The 22,989-nt window shown below is 53.0% G+C and overlaps 1 protein-coding gene and 1 non-coding gene across 2 annotated transcripts; one reads left to right on the top strand and one right to left on the bottom strand.

Moving 5' to 3' along the window:
• Positions 1-7,900: 7,900 nt before the first annotated feature.
• LOC132425184 (U6 spliceosomal RNA) lies at positions 7,901-8,007 on the bottom strand. Its single transcript, XR_009519377.1, has one exon. It is a non-coding gene; the product is annotated as a U6 spliceosomal RNA (small nuclear RNA).
• Positions 8,008-15,955: 7,948 nt separating this feature from the next.
• FOXL2 (forkhead box L2) lies at positions 15,956-17,198 on the top strand. The gene has a single exon (XM_060010065.1). The coding sequence runs from the start codon at positions 15,956-15,958 to the stop codon at positions 17,090-17,092; it is 1,137 nt and encodes a 378-aa protein (XP_059866048.1). The 3' UTR covers positions 17,093-17,198.
• The last annotated feature ends 5,791 nt before the right edge of the window (positions 17,199-22,989 follow it).

Raw genomic sequence — 22,989 nt, 5'->3', positions numbered from 1 at the left:
AGACCCTACCCCTTAAAAGGAGGAATGCCACAAAATTTGGAGGCCATATTCTAAAACCGTCACCTGCAGCTGGAACACAGCTGAAATTCAGGGCAACTAAAAGTGGGAAGTAAAGAACAAGTAACGACGGGATCTGTAAGTTACTGGGCACATAGTGTGTTCCAGACACTTCCATATTTCACTTACCTTTACACAGAAACTGTGAGAGAAACAGGACTGATACTCCCCATCTTACAGAGGAGGAAGCTGCCCTCACAGGGTCAGCGTGAATGCCCAAGGCCGTACAGCTAAAGAGTGGCCAGATTCAAGTCCAGGGTAGCCACACCACAAGGCCATGCTTCTACCCACTCTGCTGTACTAATTCTCAAAGTGACTGAGCAGGGATAACGTACTCTAGTCCTCCCTCACTGAGGCTGCCTGTGAGGAATTTGAGCTTGGAGCCAGCCATCAGGGGAGGGAGGTGGCACCCCAGAGCAGGGGCTTCCTGTATAAACAGGAGGCGCATGGGAAGCGGCACTGTGGTGCAGGGACAATGGGCAGTGAGCAGGCAGGGCCTCCTGTCTCCGGTGGGCGCTCAGGGCTGCGGGCGGCCGGGCAGGAACAGCTGGGGCCCTGACTCCCTGACGCCTGGCCCAGGAGAGGAACTGCCCCTCTCATGGCTTTCCCAGGAGGAAGTTCCCCACTGATTCTCGGGAAGCCCTTCCCATCCCAGGCCTCGGCTGTGCCTAGACCTCCTCTTTCTTCTTCAGGAGCATGTTGTCTTTAGGGCTAATCTAGGATACAAGCCTCCTCTGAAGTCCCCGTGGCCTGGAGGCTTGGAGGGTGTGGGCAAGCCAGGCCAGGCTCAGATGCCAATCTAGGAGGCAGCCACCTCTGAAACATGTGCTAAGGAAAGCAATTAAAAAAAAAAAAAAAACTTGGAATATGGAAAGCAAAAAGACCTGACTCCACATCCCAGCTACAGTTCTAACAGCTGTGTGACCTTGGGCAAGACACTTAACCTCTCTGAGCCACAGTTTCCTCACTTGTCAAGGGGTGGGGGAATAATATCTGCCTGAAAAGAGTTGTTTGAAGATTAAATGCGATAATTTGTGTAAAGTTACCAACACCTGTAAGAGCTGCATAAACAGTATCCATGAGTATTTAAAGCACACAAGAGGCCCCCTCCCCAACCTTTGTCCCACAACCGGTCTACTGTAGCATCTAAATTTTCACCATCAGAGAGACTGTGTCACCACTAAAATACCAATCACCCCATAAGGGGCAAGGCACCCCAGGCGTAGGAAGCCAGAGAAGGTGGGTTTGAGGGAGGGTCCTCACCAGGGCCTTCCCAAGGCTCCCATTACACCACACACTCTTCGTCACCCCCACTTCTCTGTCTACTCCCGCTCAGTCATTTTACTGGCTCCCCAACTCTACCCATCTCTTTTCTTTAACGCCCTTCTCTCTCTCTCTCAATCTCTCTCTCTCAATCTCTCTCTCTCCACACCCTCCTTGGGTGAATTCATCCTGTGCCATCTATAGGTTAGTGACTCCCAAACCTCTCTCAGGAGGCCAGATTCGCACATCCAACTGCCTCCCAGACACCTCCACCTGAACGCCCGTCGGGCACCTCAAATGCAGCGTGTGCCTCACAGATAATCATCTCACCCACCTGTGGGCCCTTCCGGCCAACCTCCTGCTCCTTCCTTGGCGCAGGCCCATCACCCCTCACCTGTGTGCTTCACCCTTGGCACCTCCGGCCATCCTCCACACTGCAGCCAGGATCAGCTTCCTAACAGGCAAACCTTCCCTTTCACTCCCATTTGACAGCCAAACGGCCTCAGGATAAAGTCCAAGTCCCTCAGGAAGGCATCCTTGGCCCTCAGTGATGTGACTTTGTCAACCTGTGCGGCTTCATGGCCCACTACCCGCAACCCCTCCCCCACACTGGACACTGCCAAACCCAGATACTGGTGGTCCCCTGAGAGCACCATTGCCTCCCTCAGCTCTGGCCTTTACACACATGCTTATTCTTACTGGAATGCCTTCCCTACATGTCCCCTCAAGACTTAGCCCCAGCGAGAAGACTTCCTCCACCTCCCCCCATCACCGTACTTATCATATTATATTGCATTTGTCTGTTTACCTACTCAACTCACCACTAAACTGCACTTCCCCAAGGTCAAGAACAAGGCCTTCCTCCCCAGATCCCCAGGCCCAGCACAGGGCCAGTATAGACCCAGTGTCTGGATGTGTTCATCTGAATGCAAGAATCAATGAATGACAAATTCTGCCAACCAGGGAGTGCCACCTAAAGGTAGTCCTTGGGGGGCAGCCAGTCGCAAGCAAACCCACATATGCAATAGAAGCTTGCTCCTCCCTGATGGCTCACGTAATTTAAAGTTTGCAAACAATTTTGCCCCACAGTCCCAGAAGCCAAAGAAAATCTGGTGGGATCTTAACAGAAATGCCCTTCCCAGACCTGAAAAATGGAGAAAGCAGACTGCCATATATAATAGGCATTCTATACGGACAGTTTTTTTAAGACACAAACTGGAGAGAAAAGGGGTGGAGTGGGGCACTGTGTGGGTGCAGGGGTGTGCGCGGCCACGCACACACACACCAGTGAGGACACAGGTGAACAACTACATGTCATGTGTGGACACACAAAGTGCAGAATGTTTGTGGAACTGTGAGGGCACACACTCAGCCTCTGTGATTTGTTCTCGATTTACACTCTTTGGATGAAGGACCACCCCGTGACATATAAATAATGTCCCAGAACCTGTGGGCACCCGTTTCTCACAGAAAATTAGAGTCAAGGCAGTCCTGGCTGTCCCGAACGAAACGCCAGCCTCCCCACACAGGTGTTCCCTCCAGCTGGACTTTACCTTGTCTCCAGGGTCGCCCCTACCTAGAGAATGTCTTAGCTACGCCTTCTTGCGGCCACAGGAAGCTGCAGTCGGTCCCGCCGTCTCGGGGCGTATCTTTTATTCCTTTCCTGGGACGGGGCCTCCGAGGCAGGGCTTAGCAGAGGCGGGAGGTGGCGAGGCCAGCGTCTCTGAGGACGTCAAAGAGACATGAAGATGGCAAGGCGGCCGCAGTGCAGGACCCCGGCCGACCCCGCCTCCCCGGGCGAGCGCGTCTGCGCTGAGAGCCGAGGGCCACGTACCACGCCCGGGCGGAGGCCCGGCGCCGGGGGCTCGGGTGCGCTCCCCAGGGGCTTCCCGCGCCGCCGCGGGGTAGGATAACACGGTACGGCCCGGCACGGCTCCGAGCCCCACAGCCGGCTGCCGCTTCCGGCGCTACAAACCGAGGAAGACCCCCACGTCGGGCCAGCCCGACTTCCGACTTCCGGCCCGTTGGACGCACCGTGCACCGTCAACGTCCTGCACCCAAGACACGCGGCGGGCCTGGCACACCCGGAAGCTGCCCTTTCTTTCCTCCACTTGAGCGCCTGATGATACCGCCGGCAGCCTTTGCCTTCGAGCCCTCCGGGACCCTCTCCCATCCTGAATTCCCCTCCTCTTCACCCTGGCACCTCACTATCCGAGAACATAACACGTGCGGACCCCTAACTCTTGTCCTAGAGTTCCTCCCATTCCCAGTTTCTACCTCTCACAGAACTATAATGAAACACTGAAATGATTCATGCTAAAGTGTCAGTGACTAATAACATTTGAATGCCTCATCTTTTCCCAGACTGAATCTGCACCTAAGAGAAAGAAGCGCTAAACGTGGAGTCTCAGACATTCATTCAACGAACATTTTCTGCACTACAGATATGTCAGGCACTAAGAATACAAAGATGATGAGAAAACAGCCCCTGTTCTCAGGGGGTTCACAGTCTAGGAGAAGGAGATAAACAAATTAACAAATAATTTACAGCAGAGGGTAATAATTGCTGAGATAGAAGAAAGCACAGACAACGTGCCATAGGACCCCAAACACCCAGCCCAGCCTGCTGATGTATCAATAGATTATTGGGCCAGGGAATACCTCCAAGAGGAGATGATCCTTGAGTAGACTTAAAGGATGACCAGCAAGCAACTGAGAAGACACTGATAGGTAAGTCAACTTTACCAAGGCCCACATGACCAAGGATGCACCCCGAGTTTGGGGTGAGAGGAGGGGTGGACAGGAACACAGAGTACCCAAAACACGGACATGCCGAGAAGGCCATACAGCCTGCTGAAGGCAGGAGGCCCTCCTTCTGGCATACCGTAAACACTTCAGAAAAGTTTGTTGAATTACAACCAACGCTTGCTGATCTGTTGTGGATCGAGTGTGTGTTGTTTTTCTTCCCAATCAGACTGAAGAGAACTCTTCATGGGTAGAAACTAGGTCTTTTCTTATGTCCACCATAACACTTGGCACATACCTTGGCACCTGACAGGTACAAAGGTGAAAGCACTCCTTGATTAAGGCAGTAACATGCTGTCCTCTGGCCCATGCAATGGCATGGCGGGGGGCAGGGGGTGGGGGTGAGAAGGGCAGCTCAGCCTCTCCTGGGGGACGAGGCCTTTACCTGCCAGGCCTTCCCAGATTACCCAGCCAGAAATCTCTCCTCTCTTCCTCTTGCCTCCTATGGCACCTGCATCTTGGGCTGGGGAGATGTGTACAGGCTGTGTACTTGTCACCTGGGGCTCCCTGTGAGCAGAAATCACACATTGCTCCTCACTGCATCCCCACACCTGGAACAGCCAATGCACAGAAAAGGGGTTCAACACCTGTGTGAAGAAACAAATTATGTGATTGGGGGGTTTGTGAATTTGTTCATTCATTCTTTTCTTCCTTTCTTCTTTTGGGTGGAAGACACTCCTAATATCTTTCAGGACCCACAAAATCAGCTATTTCCTAAATGACCACTTCCAGCCCCATTGTCACTGTCTTTAAACATAAGAAAAATCCATCATTCATCCTGCCTATCCTTCACAGACATTACCTCCGGGCAATCAAATGGTTGATAAGGAGGAGTTTCTCTTTATGGAAGAATCTCGTTAATTATTGAAGAAGGAATGACAGGATTAGAATAAAACCATTTTGCTAATGAACCCTAATGAGTAATGGCTCTGGACAGTGATAATCAATGGCTGCTAAAATCCAAAAGAGGAAAAACTAAACATTAGTGTGTCCTGATTGAACTATGCAACACTATTGGTAAAGTGTTCTTGCCAAACTATCAAACCTGATCTAACCAAGCCTCTAGATCTACCAGCACACAGGAAATACAGAGGACAGAGGAGCATGTTAAAGGATGCCATCAGCAAAATCCAGGCTGTGAGAAGCCTGGTCCTAGAGGATGAGTGGCCCACTATCTTACAGATATAATGCAAGAAGGGAAAAAAAGAGGAGCAATATTTATAGGTTAAGAGACTTAAGAGACATCTAAACCAAATGTAATATATGGATCTTGTTTGGATCGTGGCTCAAACCAACTGTAAAGTCGTTTTGAGATTATTGAGAAATTTGCAACATTAACTGTGTATTTGATATACCAAAAAATAATCACCCTCGGGCTTCCCTGGTGGTGCAGTGGTTAAGAATCTGCCTGCCAGGACAGGAATAAAGACGCAGATGTACAGAATGGACTTGAGGACACGGGGAGGGGGAAGAATAAGCTGGGACGAAGTGAAAGAGTGGCATGGACATATATACACTACCAAACGTAAAATAGATAGCTAGTGGGAAGCAGCCACATAGCACAGGGAGATCATCTCGGTGCTTTGTGACCACCTAGAGGGGTGGGATAGGGAGGGTGGGAGGGAGATGCAAGAGGGAGGAGATATGGGGATATAGGTATATGTATAACTGATTCACTTTGCTATAAAGCAGAAACTAACACACCATTGTAAAGCAATTATACTCCAATAAAGATGTTTAAAAAAAAAAAGAATCTGCCTGCCAATGCAGGGGACATGGCTTTGATCCCTGGTCCAGGAAGATCCCACATGCCGTGGAGCAACTAAGCCCGTGCGCCACAACTACTGAACCTGCACTCTAGAGCCCGCGAGACACAACTACTGAAGCCCATGTGCCTAGAGCCCATGCTCTGCAACGAGAGAAGCCACTGCAATGAGAAGCCCGCGCACCACGATGAAGAATAACCTCCGCTCGCCGCAACTAGAGAAAGCCCGTGCGCAGCAACAAAGACCCAACGCAGACAAAAATAAATAAAATAAATAAATAATTTTTTTAAATCACCCTCAATTTTTAGATATGATGATGGTATTGTAGCTATGTTTTTTAAGTGCTTATATTTTAGGAATATGAACTGACATATATACAAATGAAGTAATAGATATGATGCCTGGAATTGACTTCAGAAGAATCTGGTGGGGAAAGGGTGAAGAAATGGGTGGGGATATAGAGGAAACCAGATGGAGGTTCATTGTACTATTCTCTCTCTTAGTTTATAGGCCTGAAATGTGCCACAATAACAGGCTAAAAACAAAGGGATCAAAGACATTATTATTGTTGGTATTATCATCATCATCATCACCACTGGGATTTTTTAGTGCTTCCTCTGTACCAGACCCAGTGCTAAATACTTTTCACACAGTATCTTATTTAGTCTTCTCCAGAATTCTGTAACCTAGATACTATTATCACTGTTTGCAGATGTAGGAACTGAGGCACAGAGAGGCTGGATAACGGCCCAAAGTCACACAGCAAGTAGATCAAAGAGCCAGGATTTAAGTATAGATCTATTGAAATTCAAGCCCACGTTCTCTCCCACTCTACCATCTCACTCACTGATACTGACTTCCCAGGGCACAGGGATCACTCTCTCTGTTTGACAGATGAAGAAGCTGAGGCTGTGTTCAACAATAACTAGTAAAGTTGAAGATATCTGAATCCTTTGATACAGCAGTCTCACTTCTTGGTAAACTGTAGCACATGTGCACTAGCAGACATATACAGGAACGTCCATAGCAGGCCAGTTGGTAACCTTAAAGAATAGGAAATAACCCAACATCCCTCAACAGGAACATGAATAAATAAACCGTGCTGTGTCCATACAATGGAATGGTGCAACCAAGTGAAAATGAATGGAGTTTGTCTTTGTGTATCAACCAGGAGCTTTTCTCAAACATAAGGTTGAATGAAAAAGCAAGCACATGTCTTTCTGCCACAGCAGGATACCATTTATATAAAGTTATGAAACACAAAGCAGTACTAAGTATTGCCTAGGAATGGATACCTGTCACACAAGTATTAAAACACCTATGGGAATATTTACCATGGTAATCACCTCAGGTGAGAGGGACAGAGAGGGATCAAGGAAGGATACAGAGGGGTCCTCGATTATATCTGCAAGATTTATTTCATAAAAAGAAATATGTGTGTTAGTGAGACTGTGGAGAAACAGGAGTCCCATACACTTTTGGTGGGAGTGTACACTGCTTCCATCTATAAGGAGGGTGATTTGGTAACATCTATCAAAGTTACAAATGCATATACCCTTTGACCCACCTCTATACTTCTAGAAATTTTTGTACAGATATATGCACACGCCTACAAAATTAGGTGTATACAAGATTTTACATTACAGTATTAGTTATAAAAGCAAAGGATTGGAAACAAGCTAATGCTATGCAGCTCTAAAAAGTGAAGGCATTGATATGGAAAGATTTCTAAGGTGCAGAACACTGTGCATTAGATGCTGCCATGTGCAAAAAGTGAGGGAGGGCAGGGAAACATATGTGGTACACTTGCATATGCATAAAATATGTCCAGGAGGATATAGAAGAGACTAGGGTCTCTGGCTGCCTGTGAGAAGGGTGACTTGGGGACAGAAGTGGGAGACTTTTCATTGTAAGCCTTCTGTATATTTTTTTAAACACCTTTATTGGAGTATAATCACTTTACAATGGTGTGTTAGTTTCTGCTTTATGTCGAAGTGAATCAGCTATACAAAAATATGGAACGCTTCACGAATTTGCGTGTCATCCTTGCGCAGGGGCCATGCTAATCTCCTCTGTATCGTTCCAATTTTAGTTAATGTGCTGCTGAAGCGAGCACCTTCTATATTTTTTTAAATTTTGGTATACGCAAGTATATTGCCTGTTCAAAGAATGACAAAATGTTAAAACTCTGAAGCTCAGGAAGGTTCCATGATCTCCAAGGCTGATGTAAGAACTGGGACAGAGGTCTGTGCTAACCACTCCCCCACGGTGCCTCCCAGACTGTGGTGGGTGTGCATCGGTGACAGTACCGGGCACCAGCACCTCCATTCCACCTGCACTCCCTCTGTGGCCTAGAGCAGGCCTTGTATATTTCTGGACCTGAGTTCCCATCATCCACGTGAGGGGGCCCTTCCTGTTCAGACGTGCTACTAGTTCCCATTCCTCAGAAGTGCTGCCTCCGAGCAAAAGGCTAGGGCCAGGAGGTACCTGGAACAGAACACACAGGAATCCTGGAAAGGATTCCCACCCAAAGCTCCAAAATCCTGACCATAGTTTCCCCCAACAAAAGCCTGCTTGTACCACCACAGCAGCCTGCCAGCAATTACCCCCAATTACAAACCCAGAGCCCAGCAAGGCCTCAATTAGTCTGAAAAGGAGCCTGAGGAGGGGCCCGGTACGCAGTATAGTGCCCACGTATTGTCTCCACCCACAGGGTAGCACACTCCTCTCAGTGAAGCCCAGGGCCTTGGATACCTGGGAACCATGTCCTCAGGATATGGTCCTGAGGAGAAGGCTGTTGGCTCTCCTTCCCAGAGTGACCATTCCCTGCAAGGCTCAGTCAAGTGCTATGTCCTGAAATGCAGCTCTCTCCCTGCACACACCACACACACCCTTCCCACTTACCACTTTCCCAGGCAAGGTGTGACATTTCCAGGCTATCATCCCCATCAACCCCAGATGAAAATATCCCTGGGTGAACCTGCAGAGAGAGGGATGCCCCAGGCTGATGCCTTTAAATCACCACTGTTATGGACTTGGCTCAACGTGTTGGGAGGAGGACCAAATGCCCACCTCTTCCCAGGGAAGGATGCTCTCTGAATTCTTCTCAGAAGCATCCAAAAGCAGACTTGTCCCTAATCTTCTTTGCAGGCCTAATCTTCTCTGCAGGTCTAATCTTCTCCTGCAAATTCCCTGAGAGGAACACCGTCAGGTTGCAGAGTCCTGGGTTTGGCAAGCTTTGAGGTTTTCATGAATTGGCCCGCATGCCCGTCTTCTTCACAGTGGGTGCGCATGGCTGTGACAAAGACTGTGTGCATATGTGTGTGTACAGAGATCTCAAGTGGGTGTGACCATGTATGCGGGGAAGACCAGAGGTTATAGGAAATGGGCCTCATAAATAATAGCTTAGATTTGGTCAGACGGAAGGAAGGAGTTCCTGACCTGGAAGCAACAGAGGCACACACTCAGAGGTGAAACTCGGGGTTCCAAAGTCAAACTGCCACTTAGTGGCTGGGGGCCTTCAGCAACTTACTTAACGTCTGTGAGCCTCAGTTTCTTTATCTATCAAATGGGAATAGCACCAACCCCTCAGCTTACCACTGGACCACCAGGGAATTCAGTTGTCATAAAAACGAAATGAGAGGGCTTCCCTGGTGGCGCGGTGGTTGAGAGTCCGCCTGCCGATGCAGGGGACACGGGTTCGTGTCCTGGTCCGGGAAGATCCCACATGCCACGGAGCAGCTGGGCCCGTGAGCCATGGCCGCTGAGCCTGCGCATCCGGAGCCTGTGCTCCGCGACGGAAGAGGCCACAGCAGTGAGGCCCGCGTACCGCAAAAAAAAAAAAAAAAAAAAAATTGAAATGAGACACAGCTTTGGGAAAGGTCCCTAGTGTTCTCCTTACTTGCTGCAAGTAATAAATCCTTCCTTCTCTTGAAAAAAAAAAAATGAAATGAGAAAATGCATGTAAAATCCCTGGTTCAAAATAAGCATTTAATAAAGGATAGCTATCTTAACCCTTTATAATGATGACAATAATAATAATAGCTGGAGGTACACAGCGGTCTTTAGAGAATGCTTTCTAGAAGGAAAAGGCCTGTTACAGCATGTCTGTCTGTCTGTATAACACTGTAATTTGTTCTTCCACTTTGGAAAACTGGCAATTTCTACTAAAACTAAACAGATGCCTACTCTCCTACGTAGTCATTCACGAGTAATGAAATGCCCTTCACAAAAAGACATGTAGAAAACGTTGACAGTAGCTTTATTTATGATATCCCAAAACCGGAAACAACACAAATGTCCATCACTAGGTGAATGGATAAGCAAATTGTGGAATATTACACGGCAATAATATCTGATACATGCAACAAGATGCATGGATATCAAAAACATATTACGCAGAAGGAACCACAGTAAAAAGAGTACATGTGGTATGCCCCATTTATATGAAGCTCCAAGCACGCCAAGTTCATCTATGGTGACAGAAATCAGAATACCTGTTACCTTTGGGAGTAAGTATGGATGAGGAAATGATAGGAGGGAAACTTCTGACGTGACAGAAACGTTAAAGCTCTGTATCTTGATCAGAGTGGCGGTTACATGTTATATTATATGTAAAAATACATCAAGCTGTACACTTGAGGTGCATATCATTTACCATATGTAAGTTAAACGGCACACACACATACACACACCATTTTGACGTGATGGAAATCTTCGGAAGCCCAGTAATAGGGAACATAAAACTCAGCCCTTCTCCCTTCCTCTGGACTTCATCTAAGCTAGGCATCTAAAACTGCCGTCCTACATGGACGCTCTTTAGATGGTGCCCATTTTTGGAGAGAAATATGAATGAGAACCACGAGGAAGAGCTCTTTCAGGCATCGCCTCATGGGCCTGCTTAGGCTCCAGACAGCAGGCCTTACCTTGCAAGCTAGCTGCCACAGATGCAGAGGCCTCTCTCTTTCTAGTAAAGTTAAGTCTGACTGTTTCAGACACATCCTCGCCATGATCAGGGGGTGGGGGAGGGGTGGGGGAACCAGGAAGATGTCCCGTGTCCCTGCCTAAGGTTCAGCAGCACGGCTGTACCACCATAATGAGCAGATAGCCCCAGACGACAGAGGACTCTCAGATCCTGAGCTGGCCCTCTATGGTCCAGCCACTCTTCCCCACCTGCAGTCCCTTTCTTAGAAATTCCAGCTTCATAATAAGGAAAGTGGCATCTCTCAATCCTCTGTGGAGCACAGCCATGTTCCCATTCCACTACAATGCATTAAGCCCACCCTGGTGCGAAGCACTGAGTGAGAGAAGTGGAGGACACAGTCTCTGCCCATCAAGGCTTACAGTTTGGATGTGGAAAAAGGCAACTTTAAACAAGAATACATCACGCTCTCAAGCATGTGTTTGGGCCTACTGTCAGGGTACTCACTGTTCAGAGCTGAAGAAAATGGCTTTGGGCCATGGGAGTCAGAGCCATAGGATACCAGAGGAAGCTGGCCAGCAGCTCCTACCACCCTAGGCTTCTCTCTCTGAGAGCATTCCAGAGGTCTTTGGAAGGGAGAGGTCCTGACATGGCCCAGGAACCACTCCCTCTGCCTTTTCTTTCTGAATTAGGCTCAACCAGGAAAAAGGTCTGCAACTGCACTGCAGTCTGCCTGCTACAGGGTAGGGCGTACACTCCTTGGGGCAAAGAGGTGCTGATGGACTTGAAGCCCAACACCAGTAAGGTAAGGAGGAACCCAGAACTCTGGCCTGCTGCCTCCCAGCCCAGCCACCCGCAGGCCCGGTGTGTGGAGGGGGGGGAATTCAGCAAGATACTTACCAACTGGAAACAGCTCTCAGCTCTGGTCTGTGAGTTCTTCCCCAGAATGGGTAATAGCGTCCTCTCTCCCTCTCTCCCTTTATCTCTCCTCTCTCTCTCTCTCTCTCTCTCTCTCTCTCACCACTTCCCTACTCTTTCTCACTCTCTCTCCCAAGCACATATTTGGGTAAGTGACTCTGCTAATCCTAACCAGGCAGAATAATATCGGCTGGCCTGGGGCCTGGCGCCGTGTGGGTGTGTGCATGGGAGAGAACCGTGCAAACTTCTCTGCAGCCTGTCAGTTCGGGCAGCAAGCACAGCTACAAGACAGAGATGAAGCCTGTGTGAGTGGCCTGTGTGTTCAAGTGCATCAGGTATATGTTCTGTACCTGAGCTTCTCAAAAGAACTCTGAACAGCAACCTCGCCATGGTGACGTCCAGGTGGCAGCCCAGTCACCCTAACCGCAGGCCAAGGACATCAGAGAATCAGCAGGCTTCTGGGAGGCAGACTTGCAGACATGGAGCCAAGAGATCAGTCTTGAGATAGCTGGGTGTGGGAGTGTGTGAAGAGGCTTAGAGTCCCAGCATCAGACTGACAGGTTTTCCACCAAAATGTGCAGGATCTGAACTAGTATATGTGACAGGTGAGTGTGAGAGAGTAGTGGGGGAAAGGAGAACTGGAGGGGATAATGGGGGTTGACTAAGAGAGAGATGGATGGATGGAGGAATGTGACCTGGGTAGAGAGACCTGGAGTCCGTAGGGTGAGGTGGGCCGGGACGGTGCTGACAGCTGTTGAGGTGTGGAGTCGCGCGGGTATGTACTAATCACCACGCGTATTCAAGCTTCCCTTTTCCTGACGTGGCGCCGCAGAGTTCCCTCTCGCCCCGCAGGAGCGGGGAGCGGTGGGTGTTCGGGGGCCTCCGCCGCCGGCGGCTCGGGGCCAGCTGAGCGGGGCCAGGGAAACTCCTCTGCCTGCCTCGGGGTCGCCGGGCGGCTCACCTGGCGGGGCCCGGCCTCCAGGCTCCCAAGGCGCGGGCCGCTCCAGCGCTGTTGCAGGATTCCCGGCCGTGCGAAGAGGAGCGCCTCGCTCCATCAGAGCGGAGAGCACAGCTCGCTCTGGCTGTCGGGGCCTCCGCCGCGCGGGGCGGACGCGGGGCCGGCGGCCGCGCTAGGTCGTAGGGTCTCCACGGCGTCGGCCAGCGGTGCTCGGGCTGGAAGACCGGAGCCGCAGCTGCGGGCCGCCGGGAAACCCGGGCCGGAGAGGCTGGGAGCTCCGCCCGGCCCTTGGACGTGGGCACCGCCCCAAGGTCACTGAGCCGGAGCCCTGCGCGCCGCAACGCCCTGGGGCCCCACACAAGCCTCGGCGCGGTCTGTCTTGCCGGCGGGATCCCGACCTCGCCCAGAAGCAGGGCCCTACCCAACCTGCCCAAGAGGGCTGAGAAGTAAACCAAGGCGCGCCCCACCGTTTCCTGGAGAGATCGATACCTGGGAGCAGGACTCCTCTTCCTTCCTACTCAGAAAATCCTTGAGAGCAACCCCTTCCTTTACCCCCAACCCCTACACACACACAGACACACACACACACACACACACACACACACACACACAGTCCTTAAAGGCTGAAAAGGGAGCCAAGTTTGGAATTCAGGGAAGTGATGACACACACAACAATGCTGTCACACCTGGCTGCTGCAGGCCAGCAGCGGAAATGCCTGCAAGGGGGAGAGAGGGAGAGGGAGAGGGAGAGAGAGGGGGCGCCAGCCTGGGTGGTCAGAAAAAAACAGAGGAGAGAGCAGCCCCCCACCCCCCAGCTGTATTTTCCCCTGCCAAGGCCCTGGGGGAGGATGGACAGTGAGGTCAATCTGCAGCAGCCCCAAACCCAACTCACACCACTCCCACCCATAGCCTGGGCACTAAGGGGGGCGAGGAAGAAGAAAACACCTTCGCTCTTGCTCAGGAAGCAACCACAGAAGTTTTGAAGAAGAGCTGCTTGCCCCGGTGTATGTTGGAAGCAGTGAAAGAAAACAATCAAGCCACTTGGGACCTTTTCCCTCTTACTGTGGTGCTCAGGCCAGGCTGCCCTGCTGAGCTCTCTGGAGTCATATTCAAGATGCTGAATTCCAAAGAGCCTGATCACCCTGTCCTCCTTTCCTTTAATCTCAGAATGCAGATCAGGGGCCTGAGTGGGAAGAGGCAGCACATGAGGGTGCAGCCTGTAGATGCTGGGGAAAAGGCCCATAGGCCACCAGTGGCCCTTCAGGCTTCCTCAGAGACTGGGCAGCTTGGGAGGAAGAGGTAGTGACAGGCATTGGGCCAGCCACTCCAGACATGCCAACCACTACACACACCCGCGTGACATCCATTCAGTTCACCTTCCTCCACAAAGTATCCTGGCCCCATCGGCGACAAGGGGTGTGGGGCATGAAGACTCAAAACACCGGCCACCTCTCACACTTTATGACGGCAGACTTTTTGTTAAGGCTGAGTTAACTGTTAAAAGACACACCTGACTATTTTGCCAACACTGATTTCCCCTGAGACAACCTCCCTGCATGCAACTGGGTCCCAATCAGACTTCTGCTGAAAGTAGGTGAGAATTCACCCCTCAGCCCTGGAGAAAGATTGAACAAATGTCTTGTCAGGAGAGAGATTTGAACAAGTACCTCCCTTACAGCCTGTTGTTTTTCTTCCTAGGCTGTGATAGATTATATACACCAGCAGCGAGAGAGGCAGGAAGAATTGAGAAAGAAAGAAAAGGGGAAATGGGGAAGGGAAGGAAAGAATAAATAAAGGAGAGAGAGGACAGAGAAAAGAGGAAAAAGAAAGAAGATGCGATATTCGTGAGCCACATTTACTCTGATACATGACACACATATACCATTACATATCTATAAGTATAAATGTGTTTTACCCCATTAATATAAATATCACACCTTGTATATGTGCATACCTGTGTTTCTGCACCAGCACACGCACACCCGGACAGCTGGTATCTCACGTGTCACAAGGACAGACCCTCCCCATGACTTCTATTTGTGATGCGGTGCACATACATATACAGTCCCCCAAAGCCCCACGGCAACATCTGCGCCTGTGTCGGCGCAGGAGCACAGTGGGGTCTACTTGGTTAAAGGGAGTCTCTGTGTGTTTAAGCACACATCCAACCCGTAGGATTACGACGCGATTACTAAGTAGGGGTCTGGTTCCTAGGTCCAGGAGCGGCGCAAGGAAGGGTGCAGGGGCTTCAGGCGGAGCCCCCGGGCCCCTCTTCCCAGAGATCTTCTTTCCCGGCTCCGTCCCGGCCCAGTCACTCTGAGAGCGCAAGGGACAGGACAGGCCGAGGTTTCTTCGTTCAATGACACGCGTTTCTGGGCTGAATTTCCCAAAGCCAACGCGCAGCTCTCTGCACCCCACCCTCGTCCGGCCCCCTCGCCGTCCCGCCCCTCCCCCGGACCGGAGCTAGAAGTTTAGCCCCCAGCCAGCAGCGAAGGGCAGAGCAAAGGAGTCGTTTTCTTTCACCTGGAAGCTGCGAGGAGGCTTGGCGCGCCTCTCCCCGCTAGGGCCCGAGCTCCCAGGGCACGGGCCAAATGCGGACGGACCCCGCCGAGGCCCTCGGCATCTCCCGGCCCAGTCCGCAGAGCGAGCACCGGCAGATTCAAGGGCTTGTGAGAGCGTGAGCGCGGCTGTCCGCCGGGCCCCCTAAGCTCGCTGGGAGGGGGCAGGCTGGTCCGGGCTGTGCGGGGCGTTTACAAAAAGTGACTTGGAGATGAACTCTCCCATGCGCTGCTGGCCGCCCCGCTATAGGGGCGAAGGCGCCTGACGCAAGCGGAACTCGGCGGAGCCCATACGAATCAGAACAGAGCGAGGCTCCTGGCGCACTAGGGACTCCAGGAGGCAGCTCCGCCAGAGACGCGGGTCTTGCCTCGGGAAACCGGAGGGTGGGGGGAGGGGAAGAGCGCAGAAAAGAAAACCCACCGAGGCGGGGACTGGCCTGGGCGGGGAGGGGCGGCGGAGCCGGAGCCCCTCTCTGTTGGGCGGACTGCCCATGGCCAGAGGCTGAGTTCCACTCCCGCCGACCTCTCCCTAGGGGAAGGGAAAGAAGAGAGAGGCGCGAGAGGCCGCCAGCGAGAGCGCGGGCGGCATCCGCAGTCTCCAGAAGTTTGAGACTCGGCCGTGAGCGGACTTGTGCGCCGGGACTCTTTGCCGCGCCAGCGCCAGCGGAAAAGAGCAGGGACTACCCGGCCGCGGCGTGCCGGCTTTGTCATGATGGCTAGCTATCCCGAGCCCGAGGACGCCGCGGGGGCCCTGCTGGCCCCGGAGACCGGCCGCGCAGCCAAGGAGCCCGAGGCGCCGCCGCCGCCGAGCCCGGGCAAGGGTGGCGGCGGCGGCGCCGGGACAGCCCCAGAGAAACCGGACCCGGCGCAGAAGCCCCCATACTCGTACGTGGCGCTCATCGCCATGGCGATCCGTGAGAGCGCCGAGAAGAGGCTCACGCTGTCCGGCATCTACCAGTACATTATCGCCAAGTTCCCGTTCTACGAGAAGAACAAGAAGGGCTGGCAGAATAGCATCCGCCACAACCTCAGCCTCAACGAGTGCTTCATCAAGGTGCCGCGCGAGGGCGGCGGCGAGCGCAAGGGCAACTACTGGACGCTGGACCCGGCCTGCGAGGACATGTTCGAGAAGGGCAACTACCGGCGCCGCCGCCGCATGAAACGACCCTTCAGGCCGCCACCCGCGCATTTCCAGCCGGGCAAGGGGCTCTTTGGGGCCGGAGGTGCCGCGGGTGGCTGCGGCGTGGCAGGAGCGGGAACCGACGGCTACGGCTACCTGGCGCCCCCCAAGTACCTGCAGTCCGGCTTCCTCAACAACTCGTGGCCGCTACCGCAGCCGCCCTCGCCCATGCCCTACGCCTCGTGCCAGATGGCGGCGGCCGCTGCGGCGGCGGCCGCAGCAGCGGCGGCCGCAGGCCCGGGCAGCCCAGGCGCGGCCGCTGTGGTCAAGGGGCTGGCGGGCCCGGCTGCCTCGTACGGGCCGTACTCACGCGTGCAGAGCATGGCGCTGCCTCCCGGCGTAGTGAACTCGTACAACGGCCTGGGAGGCCCGCCCGCCGCGCCCCCGCCGCCGCCGCCTCACCCCCACTCACACCCGCACGCACACCATCTGCACGCGGCTGCCGCACCCCCGCCGGCCCCGCCGCACCACGGGGCCGCCGCACCGCCCCCCGGCCAGCTCAGCCCCGCCAGCCCGGCTACTGCCGCGCCCCCGGCGCCCGCGCCCACCAACGCACCCGGCCTGCAGTTCGCCTGCGCCCGGCAGCCCGAGCTCGCCATGATGCATTGCTCTTACTGGGACCACGACAGCAAGACCGGCGCGCTGCACTCGCGCCTCGATCTCTGAAAGGCCAGGGCCCGCCGTCTGCGAGGATGCAGGAACGCGCGACGCCGGCCTTGGACGCAGCCACCGCCGCCAGCCAGACCACGCGCCCGCTGGGGCCGCCCCCTGAGCCAGCGCCCACGGCCCCTCTGCGCCTCCGCGCTCCCCTCGGCTCCCCTCGCTCCTCTTTGTCTCCGCTTCTCCTCCTGTGCTCGCCTCCCTGCCCTCTATGCCCTTTCGCTCCTCCGGCCTACAGGCCGCCTCTCCACGCGTTTTCTACAGGCCTAGTCTTCTCCGGGCGCCCCAGCGTCCAGGCTGGACACCGGTTGCCAAAATTCACGGCGGAGAGGAAGTGCCCGGGGCCGAGGTGCAGCCGGGCGTCGGCGGCGCAGACCTCCTGGCCTTCTCTCACAGGTCGGTGCGCTCGCGCTCGGCTCTCTCCGTCCGGCTGCCGCGCCATCCTTGGCTAGAAGCGCCGGCCTGGGCGGGCAACGAGACCCGTGCCGACCGAGAAAGGGACGAAAGTGTATTTGCTCCGCGTACCCTCTTGGAGCTGTTCAGAAGCCCCTTGCTGGGGCCCACTGGGCCGGGCGGGGGTTGGGCCGGAGCAGGGAGCCGGGGCCGCCTCGCTCGGCCGCCTGCGCCCGGGTTTACACCGCATCCGGGCTCGGAGAGAGGCTGCGTTTCCCCCGCTCTCCATCCCGGCGCTTCGGGCCCCTTCAGGCCCGGGCGGCTGGCTAATGTTTTGCTAAAAAGATGGGGAGGGCTATTTTAGATGATATCAAAAAATATATTTTTTAAAAGAAAAATCTCACCGGAAAACCGGCGAAGTATTGTGGCCTTGGAGTTTGCTAAAGCAAAACATGAAAATCTTCTCTACAGGAGATTTGAAGTAGAATTCCTGTCGGCCCTTCAAAAAGCTGTGTTCACAGAGGTAGGAGAATATGCCCAGTAACAGACGGTTTCCTCTGCAAACTAGAGGATTTCCCCCCTCAACCTATCTTTTAAAAAAATATCAAAAAATTTCCCCTATCTTCCGATGCAAACCCCGGAGCGCCGGGAGATCACTGCCTGCCTGGCGGAAGCTGCAGGGACAACTCATCCCCTCCCTGATTTTTGTTTTTCAAACGTCTTGCTTCTCCCACCTTGGGCAGGAGAAATGTGAAACCCGGCAGCAGTCGGACCAGGCGGGCTTGTGGCCCCGAGCCTGCTGGCCCAAAACTCTAGACCTGGTTGTTCTGTAGTGTGTCGTTTGGAGGACCAAATTTTTCTAGAAAGAACTAGAGCACTTTTGTTGTTCGTTTGTTGTTGTTTTGTCTTGTCGATTCCCGAATAAATTTTTTTGTTCTTTCTTTTCACACGGACTTATATTATTTACGTCGCGTCTAAGTTTGTTCAGCAGCTAGTTAAAAGAGGGAGATTTTCAGCAAAAAGTTACCCTTTTTCAGATAAACAAGGGTTGAGGGCAGCCGGAGTGGGGGGCCTTTGTGGTTGTCGCTGCTGCTCTGTTTTCCCGGGGATTGTTTGTTTTCTGTGTCATCGCTGGTCTGTTGAGGCTGTTTCACGTCATCGCAGAGACATTATTTGCCGTGGTTCTTTCACAAGGCGTGACTGTACGTAGGATTTGTTCTATTTTTGCATCCATGCAAGTTTGAACTTTACCTCCTCCACAGCCGTGCTAGGTGTATGGGCTGTGTTATTATTATATTGTCTTCATGCTTTTCAATTTTTCCAGTTAAATCTAACAGCCAGAAGAGTTTATTCCAAATAGATAAAATCCTGGTTGCGGAAATGCTCTGTAAGCTGAAAACCTCTGTACAAACGTAACGAGTGACTGATTGCCTTATTTTTAATGGTCAGAATTCATTTACCTTGAGATATGTGTAAGAGATTTGGCAATATCAGAGATAGGTGAACATACGGCCTGGCTGTAGAAATGTAATCTTTTCTCTCTCTTTTTCTTTAATGAGACTCTTCGAATAACGAATTCAGACTGGTGCTTCCGCGCAGGCACACGGGAGTTCGACCGGATTACAGGCCGGGGCTGAGAGGAGGATTAGAGGTGGTCAGCTTTCAGTCGTTCGGTGGGATGACAAGTATCAACCAACTCTTGCTGCCACTGCGGCGGCGCAGCTTGAGCTGGACCCCGCTCCCAGCCACGTGTTGCTCACTGCCCCCCACCCAGCCTGTACAGCAGTGGCCACAGGTCCAGGCCGACCAGTAAGCCGGGAGGAGCTGCCCGCGGCAAGGAATGAGCCTGCAGGCCTCCCACTTCAGCCTATACTGGTGGTTACGCCTCGGCAATGTTAGAGTGGGAGCCCTGTTATGTGTGGTTGGCCCCAAGGGGAAGTGGCTCAGGCTCAGAAATCCCACTTCTTCCTCGGGCATCCCGGGGAGGCTAGAAGGTGGAGATTGAAGCCGTGTGGGTTCTGAGGAGCATCACCCCGAGACCGGGACTGGAGCCTGCCAGGGCCAGGGGAACCAGAGCGGGCTGCAGATGAGCTTCAGCCCCGGCAGGCGAGAAACCCAAGAGGCTGGTCAGGCTTGGTGTCTGGGTGCTTCTGGCAACCTGTCGCACCTTTGTCTGGCTGACTAAGGTGAGGTGGGGAAAAGAAAGTAGATGGCTGCGTGCTTGCCCGTGCTTTCTGTGATGTGAACGTGTATCTCATTGGTAGTTGTGTAGTCTATGCCTGCTGCAAATGTGTGTGTACAGTGTAAGTCATGTCCCGGTGACAGGGAGAGAGGTGTGTATATCTGTCATTCAGCCTCAGAGAGGGCATATATTTTAGGCATTGTAATAATCATATGGCTAATATTCAGGGAATGGTTACTGGGACCACAGCGTGTGTTGCATTCATAAGTCATTGGTAACATATGCAGTTATGTTCTGGGTATATAATTTTGGTTTGTTGAATGAAAACAGAGAATACATACAGAGCCTTTGCTTCAGCTGGTCGAGGCTCTCTGTTCCAAGGCTGGCTCTCAGCACCCCACAACTGCTATTCCAAGCAGAGAAAGAAGAGAAGGGAAGTCTTCTGGGCAGAGCCTCCAGTGAGGTGGGGAAGTTGGCCTAGGCCAGCGCTGAAGGACAGAGCCTTTCTCTGTCCCCCAAGAACTGAAAGGCGAGAGGCACCCACGACTGGGGAAAGAGCAGTAGCCTCACGCAGTTCGGAGGATGAGATGGAGGAATCGGGGAGGGATTCCTGGTCTACACAGGGATTAGAGGAGTTGAGAGAAGGGAGCCAAGTCATACCCCACTTCCCCATGGATGCCCGCAGAAAGACATCTGTCTCTAATTCCAGCCCCAGGAGGTTCTCCAAATCTCTACAGTTTGGTCATTTCCCCCCAGTGTTACAAGTTCGGGGCAATGGTTGATTTTCTTCATCTTTCATTTACTTTCTTTCCTCTCCCTCTTTGCACTTTTGAGTTTCTGTTAGAGAAGATGATTTAAGGAATTCCCTAAGCAAGGACAAAAGTATTTAAGAGAGTTCCTGATATGTAGCAATTATGCCTTAGCGTATACAGTCTGGTCTAGATGGCCAGACCATGTGGGTATATGTATATATGTTTGCCAGAGTGCACTGTAAATACAACGTAAATAGCTTGATATAAATACGTTGCCAATTTCTGCATGTCCTGGGTAATGAGTTGCTACACATGGCGTTGAATGAGGAGTATGTGCGCACTTGGATTGCATGTAAACATCCTCACACTCAGCACTGACAAGATGAGCCCCTCTCCTCACGTTTACACACAAATTCTTGGTCATCCCCACCCCCTAGAACTGCCCAGCCAGAGTACTTGGGTTCTGGTGGGGGAGAGTGTCCAGTTCTCTCCCAGGGGGACCTGGGAGAAATCTTTGCCAGTGCAGTACATGCACCAAGGGACTGTAAAATGGGGACCTAGGAGGTTCTCTGGGATGGCTCTGCACCCTACTCCAGAGGGTGTTCTGGGCCTGTTTCCCCCTTGCCTAAGTAAAGCGTTCACTGCCCTCCCTCCTGGCTTTGGGCAGGCAGGAAGCCCAAGACCTTTCGCCTGAGGTTAGGTGTCCTTCTGCCCTTGCCTGGGCCTCTCGCTAGCCAAGGCTGGAGCTCCAGGCTGGGAAGAGCCCCCTGGTGGTGGGTGGAAACCAGGGGTGGACCAGGGCTTCTTGCAGCCAGATGGGCAGGAGAGGATGGGCCAGGAAACTGGGTCAGACCCAAGACAATCGGCCCATGAATAAACTCTTCCCTTAATGGAGGTCTGGTGCACCAGAACCGCTGAGCCAGGCTCCTGGTCTCCAGGAGTGGGTCAGGCTCCAGGAAGAGCGGCTTGGTCAGGCTGAGGTTTCCTGCGATGCTCCCACTCTGTGGAGATAAGCCAGCGGTGACTATGCCTTGTCAGTCCCGCTGCCTCTGGAGGGCAGCCCCTGCTTCTGGGAGTAGCCTGTGGAACCTGTATGAAGGGATGGGCCCAGGAGCCCACACCTCTCCTCTGTGGTGGGGACTGGAGGCCTGGAGTGGTTGGGAGCGACCTTCATGCCCCAGAACCACAACCAGAAGTGAAAGATTCTTCACTTCACTTCTGAAGGATTCTTGAAACCAAGTGATCTGATTGGCTTTCTGCTTTCTGGAGAGAGGGCTCCATTCTGTCACAAGAGTGTCTGGGCCCCAGGAACCCCAAATCTTGTTTGGGGTCCTGAGAAGAGAAGGAGCCAGACAGAGGTCACCCAGCTGTCTGTCGGTCAAACAGCCTCAGAAATTTTAAGGAGAGACCTGAGAGTACCGAGCCCAGCTACCCACCTGCCAACTGATGTTCGATGTTGGGGAGCTCAGTGGGTGAAGGGGGAGCCATCCAGAGGAGAAGGAAGCACAGGGCTGGGTCTGAGCTGTGGGCGGGTTTTACTCTGGAAACATCTGCTATGCCAGCTGTTTGCTGCTCCCTCCTCGGTGGTAAGCTCTCACAAACTTGTTCTGGGACCATGTCACCCCAGGGAGATGGTTTGTGCATGAGGGGGCAAGGACAGGGACTGTTCAGCCTGGAAGGACTAGTGTGGAGGCTGGTGACCTCCTTTAATAACTGTGGGACCTTGGGGGAAAAAAAACCCTTCTGAATTTCAGTTTTCTCATCTGTAAAATAGAATTACATATACCTTGCCAGGGTTATTAAAATAATTAAATGTTCTCATGTCAAAATGCCCAGTTTATAATAGATAGTCAATATGGTTTTCCTTCCCCTATTAAAAGAGGAAAGTAAGAAAGAAGGCAGGAAGGGAGGGAGGGATGAAGAGAAGGGGGAGAATGGGGAAAGGAGGGAAAGAGGAAGAAAGGAAAAGCCTTTGATAGTAACTCTGTAGGGTATGACATCCAAATGCAGCGGCTGTGGCCACCCCTGCACGGCCCATGAGCCCAGGCCACTGATCACCTTGGCCGTCCGGGCTCGGGCAATTGCATCCACCCTGCCTCAGCCCCTTGACCCTGGGGGTGAGGCGTGTTCTGTTGCTGGGAATACCCGATTCGTGGGGGCACAGACGGAGAGCCTGGTCCGGGGCTCCTCCAACGGCCCTCTCGCTTCTCCTAAGCCAGTCTTCACCAATACATGAGGTTTTCCCTGAGAAAGGCCCACTGACCTGCGAAGTGACACCGACTCAGGCGCTTGGGACCAGCAGCAGCCGCCACTCTCAAGCTCTTGGGCCGACGCCCCCACGCCCTCAGGTGCCTCCCTCTGGAACGCGGGGCTGTTAGAACTTTTTCCCCCTTTTTCAGAAAAGCAGTAGGTAGCCCCGAGGTGGGAGGTGGCGGAGGTCAGCTTGTGGGAGAGGCTCTCCCCGGTCTTTGTAGAGAAACGGGAAACCTGAGGGGTAAACGCAGGAAACGGGTTGGCCGAGCTGCGGCGGGCAGAGGCGCAGCCCGCGGGTGACAGCGGAGACCGCATGGGGCCGT

The sequence above is a fragment of the Delphinus delphis genome, chromosome 4 (assembly GCF_949987515.2).
Source record: "Delphinus delphis chromosome 4, mDelDel1.2, whole genome shotgun sequence".
Taxonomy (NCBI): Eukaryota; Metazoa; Chordata; class Mammalia; order Artiodactyla; family Delphinidae; genus Delphinus; species Delphinus delphis.
Note: the sequence above shows the minus strand (reverse complement) of the source record. Positions and strands in the feature narration are given on the sequence as shown.

Excerpts from the sequence above, each read along its gene's own strand:
- FOXL2 (XM_060010065.1), top strand. The coding sequence starts at position 15,956 with ATGATGGCTAGCTATCCCGAGCCCGAGGACGCCGCGGGGGCCCTGCTG.